This window comes from Brassica rapa, chromosome A03 (assembly GCF_000309985.2).
Source record: "Brassica rapa cultivar Chiifu-401-42 chromosome A03, CAAS_Brap_v3.01, whole genome shotgun sequence".
In the NCBI taxonomy this organism is placed as follows: Eukaryota; Viridiplantae; Streptophyta; class Magnoliopsida; order Brassicales; family Brassicaceae; genus Brassica; species Brassica rapa.
Window position 1 is genome coordinate 29,532,713 of NC_024797.2, and position 7,917 is coordinate 29,540,629.

General features: G+C 33.0%; 1 protein-coding gene and 2 long non-coding RNA genes across 3 annotated transcripts; 2 read left to right on the plus strand and 1 right to left on the minus strand.

The window, feature by feature from the left end:
* The first annotated feature begins 1,251 nt into the window (after positions 1-1,251).
* Positions 1,252-2,567, plus strand: LOC103862165. Its single transcript, XM_033288605.1, has 5 exons — positions 1,252-1,816; positions 2,077-2,108; positions 2,184-2,290; positions 2,373-2,462; positions 2,529-2,567. The coding sequence occupies exons 1-4, from the start codon at positions 1,489-1,491 to the stop codon at positions 2,380-2,382; spliced, it is 477 nt and encodes a 158-aa protein (XP_033144496.1). The 5' UTR covers positions 1,252-1,488; the 3' UTR covers positions 2,383-2,462; positions 2,529-2,567.
* Positions 2,568-2,732: 165 nt separating this feature from the next.
* On the plus strand, positions 2,733-4,310 carry LOC103862021. The gene is made up of 2 exons (XR_004456732.1): positions 2,733-3,342; positions 3,452-4,310. It is a non-coding gene; the product is annotated as an uncharacterized LOC103862021 (long non-coding RNA).
* A 263-nt stretch (positions 4,311-4,573) lies between these two features.
* On the minus strand, positions 4,574-6,062 carry LOC117132963. The gene is made up of 2 exons (XR_004456733.1): positions 5,130-6,062; positions 4,574-5,060 (listed from the first exon to the last, which is right to left on the minus strand). It is a non-coding gene; the product is annotated as an uncharacterized LOC117132963 (long non-coding RNA).
* Positions 6,063-7,917: the final 1,855 nt, after the last annotated feature.

Here is a 7,917-nt window from a genome sequence, read left to right on the forward strand (position 1 = left end):
AGGTCATTTTGTTTTATTTTGCCTCTCGGTGCATCAAATTAGATAATTATTAAGTTTGCAAATTCAAAAAAAAATCAACCACAACGCTGCAATGCATTGTACTATGTACTGGGCTCATCCATAGCTATTATTGTTCAGGTCGACAAAATGATTAACTAAAGCTTCGTTATGGAAAGTATATATCTTAAGCAGTGATTAGTACAAGAATTTGTCACTTGATTTGATGGTGTACTTTCCAACGTTTTTAACTAACCTGTCCCAACGTATGAACTTTGTGTATTCACATTATTTGGTGATTTTTTGTTCTTTAATAACCCACTTAAGATTTTTTTTGCTAATCCACTTAAGATATTAAACTAAGATGGTGGCTATTTGATATTCAAAACTAAAGTTTGCGTAAAAAAGGCATAATAAACAATGAAAATCATCTATTTAATGTTTTTCTCTAATTTGATCAAATACATATTTTCTCCATATAAGAAATATTTTATGGATTTATGTAAAAATATTTAATTCAAAAGTGGAAAAAGAGAAAATGGTAATTTGGATTTTCTCAGATTGATGAACAAATTTTCCAAGTTGTTGTATAAAGAGGCTTTCGATAGTGTCACAAATAATCAGAAATTGCATATTCCATCTCCAAGTCTCAAAATACTTTAAGATTAATCTTGATTTTTCTCTATTATTATCTCATAGTTAGGGTTTAGCTTCTAAAAACTGTACTTCTCAAAAGGTTCTTGATCGATATATAGTCCTTATACTGTTGAAATTGCTTTCTGACTTAATGATTGTTGTAATTAGGAAACTAAACGATTTCTTGTAATTGAAAAGCGTACTTTGTTAAGCATAATGGCCGACGAACAAGAATGTTGTTTGAACTCTTTGTTAACCACATACACACAAAATCTGTGGCAGATTGGGTCTCTTCAATATACAAAAGGGTGGCTTATAGATGAGGTTTGTACAGAAGAATTCATTGGACGAGATGAGTCGCACACGTATGACTATTGAACTGTAGAAACCCGATGTGTTACACACGCGCCACCTTTGGAAAAGCTGGTTTAAATTGAACTGTTTATTTTGACTGACCAGGTGTGCTCTTCTATCCACTCACTATAGAACACGTGTCTGAAACCCTCTTAAAAGTTAAAACTCTTTTAACTGAGATTGGACCCTAAAAAGACAATCTATATACTATATTAAAAGGGTTATATGAGGAGTAGAGAGGATGTCCACGTCAGATTAAAAAATCGGCCAATAGGAGAACAGCATTCGGACACGTCAGCACGGCTTTGGGTTTTGTTGGGCTTAATTTTTTTTAATCCGATTTGTTTGATCAGAGCCCGTTAACTCATCGTTCTTCGTCGTTTCCTATCCTCTTCTTCTCTTCTAACTGAAAGTCGATGACTCTCTCAAGAGGAGCTGCTCGAACTTGGCCTTTGGCTCCTGCACCGATTGGAATAGCTTGACGATCTCTTGTAGCTTCGGATGAAGCTCTTCGATCGGTTGAAGGTCGACGGAGATGATGATGAAGCTGATAAGGGAGGGACGATAACGGTTGGTATTTTCTGGAACGTGACGATCGCTCGGAGGAAAGAGGGGATTGGCCGGAGAATTAGGTTTTTGGATGGAGGATTAACGGAGGAGAAGAAGGTTCGTTTGAGTGGGATTAGACGGAGCGATGAAAGGAAGCAAGAAGAAGACATGGATGCGGCCATAGAAGTCGACTTGAAGCTTCGAGATAGACGGAGATGGATGAATGTATATACCAAATCAAACCACAATCCCCAATTGAGTAATAAAGCTATGAATCTGGGTAATTTCGAATCTCATTTTTTTGTGACTCCGTTGCATTCTCTGACATGCCTTTTGCTTTTTCTTTCACGATCTGTTCCTGTTACATAACACCGATGTAACCTTGACAGTGTTTGATCATGGAGATTATGGTCCAGGCTTTCGATTTCTTCCATATAGATTAAATGTGATCATTAAAGGGTTTAGTTTCGCATTTTTTTTATCTATGAAAACAAATATGTCTTCGTTTCAGCTAAAGTTTCACTCTTTTTTTATATCTAGCACACCAAGGTTTCAGCTACATCGAAGCTAAGGTATCACCACCACTTTCGATTGATAATCACGGATCTATGTGTTGTGGAGTTTAGTTATTAATCATTGATGTGCAGGAGCTCAAACGGGAGACATTGGTTTTGATTACTATGCGGCGGAACCGGAGATTCACTTTTTCTCGGCTATTCCTGAGGAAGATAGCATATCCAAAGATGATCTTGAGGTGATGATTACTATGCTTTTGATAATTTCTTTTATCTTTCACTGGTGTGTGTCTTAAAAATTGTTATTTTTGTTTGTTTCAGAAAAAGCTAGATCCTTCTGTTTTCAAAATTGGAAGCACACAAGCTGCTAAAAAGAGGTGGGTTGCAATGGGAAAGCAAGTCTCTAGGAAGGTATTGAATTGAATTGTCTTGGCTTCTTTTTATTCATCATGTTGACTTTGTAATCTTTTGTTTTAGGTTCAACATGTTGAAGATAAAGTGAAGGAGTCTCTTCTACAAATACAACAAGGACTGGTTTGTTTAATCAGAACTATTATGTAGAAATCTAATCCAGCTTTTTATAATTTAAGAGACTAAGTTGGCTTTTCTTGCTTTCAGGAACTTGACAAAGAAAGTCTCAACTCTCTCAAAACCAGGAAACTCTTAGTAACACAGTAACTACCTGCACTTTTTCTTTTTTGTAAATTGTTTTATCTTTTGGTGAAACGGATCTGGAGAAGAGTAACGAAAGAGGTGGAAGGGGAATAAGACCGTAGAAGATGAACGAGCTACCCTGTTCAACAAACAAATAAAGCGGAATAAGACAGCTGATTTAGCCCAGTCTTTGGCCATGTGAAGGATGAAAACACCAACGAAAGCAACAATTCTGGTAAGGAATCTCTTTGATCTGCATGACTCAATCTAATTGGTTTGATCCAAGTGGCTTGACCGGGAGAGACTTTGTTGGTTTGCAGTTAACATTGGTGCAAATAGTACGTTATTGTTGACTTCTACAAGTTGATTGAGCATACACTAATGAATGATTTTCAGTTTTAAAGATTTCATCGGCCATATGAAGCAAAAAGCTAATCATATTTTTTCTGTATGTCTTATCGTCTTTGTTTTTGCAGGAACTTTGGAAACAAGTTATAAAAGAAGTTTGTAGATGAACTCAATGCGCAGAACCTCTGTGTGGAACATGATTTCGTTTATGTAAAGTCGTATGATTTCTAAAAGGTTCCAGTCTTAAGAGGATTTTGAAGCAGACTGTAACCTCAGATTGATTTGTATGGTAAGAAAGATTTTATGTTCTCGATTTAAATTTTAATTCTCAAATCATAGTGATGGTTAAGCAGGTTTTAACACCCCAAAGAAAATAATTTATTTACTGATTGTGTTAGATGTCCTTGGCCACATCAAGCTAATCAAACTCTGGGCGAACCACCAGCCCTTGATGGAATAGATGGAGGAAGCACTCGGCCAGTCTTGATTTACCTCCATGATAAGAACAACGTTTTCCCGTTCTCGTGATGGAGCTTAAGATTACCATTTACAGGGACATGCTCCGAATCTCTACCTGTGGGATCAGCCTGCTGGCGATTTCTAAGCTTCGCAACTCCTGTTGTACTGTTAGCAACAACAGTCAACACTAAACATGTAGTAGGTATCCAGTTATATTTTCTCCCTCCGTTTAAACCATGATTAACTTTATGTTTAAATTCTCATTTCTTAAGTAGATAGGGACACCTATTTAACCTTGATTTAAGTATAGATGGAGTGATGGCAAATAAGATCGTTTCTAAATTTGATAGGAATCAAAGATATGTAAGTTTAATTTTCTTATGACATCTACGTTTTGTTGTTGTTTAGGATGGTTATCTCTCAAAAGATCTGATTACTTACCAAGAACATGCCGGAGAATCTACAAATTCACATCCGCCATGCTCGATGCAGGTCTGAAAAGCCAAAAATGGTAGATATGTTTTTGCATTTCTTAAGGAAAATGATCCTATAGTATACACAAATAAACATATCTGTTATGTTGTTTATAAGTCACCAATTTCAGTCCAATGTAATCTCTTTTATATAATCAATAGGCAAAGCCATCTTCGGATAAGTTTAGGGCTCTAATGAAGCATCTCTAATGAATAAATTTAATGAATCTAAGGTTATAGGAAAACATTGAAGAGATGACATGATGAATTTTTTTGCATACGTTTGTGGAATTAAAATAACTTCTAAAAAACATACCTATTATTTGTATAACTTTGATAAAATATAAACACAATGTCAGCATACAAAAAACAATACTGTTAAAATTCCAAGATAAAAATACATATTAATAAGTCTACGATATACAAATAAAACATTAAAAGAATAATAAAATCTGTACGTATACAAGTGAAAACAACAAAATATACATTTAATTGTACAAAATAAAGTCATGAACTTGAACAGTATTGTTTTAACATAAAAATTCAAATATTGGAGCAATACAACATATACAGTCACCAAATATAATATAGTATAAGATATCCATTCACACCATTTAGATATTTTTCTTTCGCACCATTACAAATTTCTATATTTATTAAACCATACTGTCTCAAATTTACATACTATAAATATAAAATCACCAATGCAATAAAATATATTCATAGCTGTGTATTGAAAAGTACCAAATCGCAAGTTAAGCTCCCGAAATATGACTTCGTTTCAAAGGAATGGTGCTACAGAATTCTAGATTTATGTTGATCTTCACTTTGTACCTCTATGTTTTGTTTGCTGCTTTCCTTTCTATTATTTTAACCCCCCCCCTCCCATACGTATTAACCCTTCTTTTTCTATTACCATGCAATCTCTTTTAATCCCACGTTCTTATATACAACAATAACTTTCAATCCAAGCTCCAACAAATTCAACTAACGATAGGTCAAAGGTTGACACCAGAATTCTCACTTCATTCAAATATGGGATACAACTTACGATATTCATCTTTTGCCTGAACAACTACAAACAAACAAATATATTACTATCACAAATGGATCAACAAATACTTAATACCTTTTTAAAGCTTACCTCCTTTCCTTACTTATTAGGGGATGGACGGGATATTCTGATGTTGAGAAAGGTCCTAATTATGCTTCCAAAAGGAAGATTTTCGCTACTGACTTGACTCGAGAAAATCTACACAAGTGAGTACTAATCACTAATGTTTGTTTTCTAGACGTATTAATTATGTTGTTGGCATTGGAAAAGTAAGAGAAAAATGAGTACTCACATGCAGCTGGCAAGAGTTGGAATTCAAGGAGTATAACTTCAATGCTAAGGGACAACCTCTTCATGCTAGCTATCTCCATCCCCTTCTTAAGGTACTCAGGAGTTGTTGAAATCGTTTACTTCAAGCGCAATGTATCTTAGTGTTTTGTGTAACTCATACTAAAGTGTAGTTTACTTGATGGGTAACTGTTCTGTTTATATCATGGTGTTTTGTACCCATCTGAGTGTGTTAAACTCTTATTATGACGTTGGTCTTCTTGCTCAGGTCTCAGATTCTCTGTCCTTTTGCCCATCAGATCAACAAAGTTTCATGTCTGAACTTGATTCCCAGGTCTCTACTGCCTTCGGTAAGTTCCACTTTGATCCATAGTCTATCAAAATACCTCTGCTTATCTGCCTCATTTGTCCATTTAAGACTTATCTTAAATCTTTGGTTACAGTTTTTTATATTTGGAACATGGGCTATGGTTAATGTTTCTCATTTGCTAATCAATTTATTTTTTAATTACCTGCAGACCCGTTTGCTGATGCGAATGCTGAGGACTCAGGTGCGGGAACAAAGGAGTACGTCCACATCCGTGTGCATCAGCGCAATGGTAGGAAAAGCTTGACAACAGTCCAAGGGTTGAAGAAAGAGTATATTTACAGCAATATACTTAAGGACCTCAAGAAAGAGTTTTGTTGCAACAGTACATTGGTTCATGACTCTGAACTCTGAACTCGGACATGTTCATGTTTATTTTACAGCAAGATATTTAAGGACCTCAAAAAAGAGTTTTGTTGCAACGGTACATTGGTTGCAAACACAATAATTGCATATAAATAAATATATTATCAATTTAAATATCACTAGAATAAATTATTTTCATATGTTCAGAATATTTAATATTAAATCAAACATACAGAGTGTTTTTATCATAGCAAAATTATTTTTATCACGTAAAATACAGTTTAAAAATACTCATGCATTTGAAATATTTAATAAAAAAATAAATATCAATTTTTTATACATATCACAAAGTTATTTATTATAATAAAATTTTCCTTTATCGTGTAAGAATATTAAAAAACTTATTGTATATATAAAATTATATACAATATATATAGAGAGATATATCTCTTTTATTTAAAAATAATAATAATGATGTAAAATATTATTTTTGGTAACACAATATAAATTATTTTTATAAATGATAATTACCAAATAAAAAAGCATTTTCATTTACGATAATATATTAACAAATCTTATTTTTTATTTAAGATATGAAGACTTTATAACACAATATAAATTATTTTTAGACAATGATAATTATAAATCAATAAAATTTCTTTTAATTAATTGTTAATTATATACTAACAAATATATTTATTTATTAAGGATTATAAATCTTTTAGTGGCTTTAACTTTAAGTATGAGAGTTCAGAGGCAAAAAATCACTTTACAAATTACAATATAGAGTATTAAAATAAATATAAATTAATTAAATAAATAAAAGTTTTACTAGACTAAACAATCCGCGCGTAGCACAGATAAAAGATCTAAAAAGTCAACAAATAAAGAACCGGTATACAAGTCGGTGGTACTTTCTTTTAAAGACAAGTACAAAAATGAAATTTAATAATTTTAAAACCAATCAAAATTTATACAATACTAATTATAAGCTTTACAATTGTTTTACATAAAAATAAATAACCAAGATAAAGAATATATATAGATCTTAACTTATAATTTAGTTAACTTTTTATTAATATTACTAATATCCTACATAAAACTCCAATAAAACACAACAATTTATTTCAAATATTTTTAAATTTGCATTTATGTTTATAATTCTATAACAAGTTTCAGTATATATCATATTTGTTCTATTTTAAAATATAAATATAAAATTAAACTAATATTATAGGAAAAATCCGGGCGTAGCCCGGAAAACCCCCAAGTTAAAAGAAAAGTGAAAGATAAAAAAAACACAATCTCCGCTATTTTCAAACCCTTTCTCTCTCTTTATATACCGACTGTGTAGTAATACTAACAGAGATCTCTGAGAACTGAAAGACGATTGAATTGCGGGTTCTCTGGAGTATTCATTAGGGTTTGTAGAGATCTGTGGGAATGGGAGGTGAATAAGCTAGAAAATTGAGTCCTTTTGCACAGAAAATCTATATATGGGTTTGTTGTTTTAAGACAGAGAAGGAGGTGATTGAGGATTTGCAACAGAGAAAACTGACAGAAGAGAGTGAGCACATGCAGGCACTGTTATGTGTCCATAACTTTGCTTGTGCGTGCTCACCTCTCTTTCTGTCAGTTGCCTGAGTTCTCGCTTTCACTCTCTCTCTCTTTCTCTCTCTCTCTCTCTCTCTCTCTCTCTCTCTCTCTCTCTCTCTCTCTCTAATTTATTGACCTTCTTATCATCTACATATCACTTATCTTGTTATCATCTCTTTTGTTGCGCACTTGGCTTGTGATGTGGATAAGACTGACGCCCTTTCGTTATCAATTTCGCTATGTGTAGATATTATTTACTTTTTTTTTGTGTGTTAGTGTTGAAATGGGTGCTTGCCCACGCTTAAGAATGTTTGTTCTTTT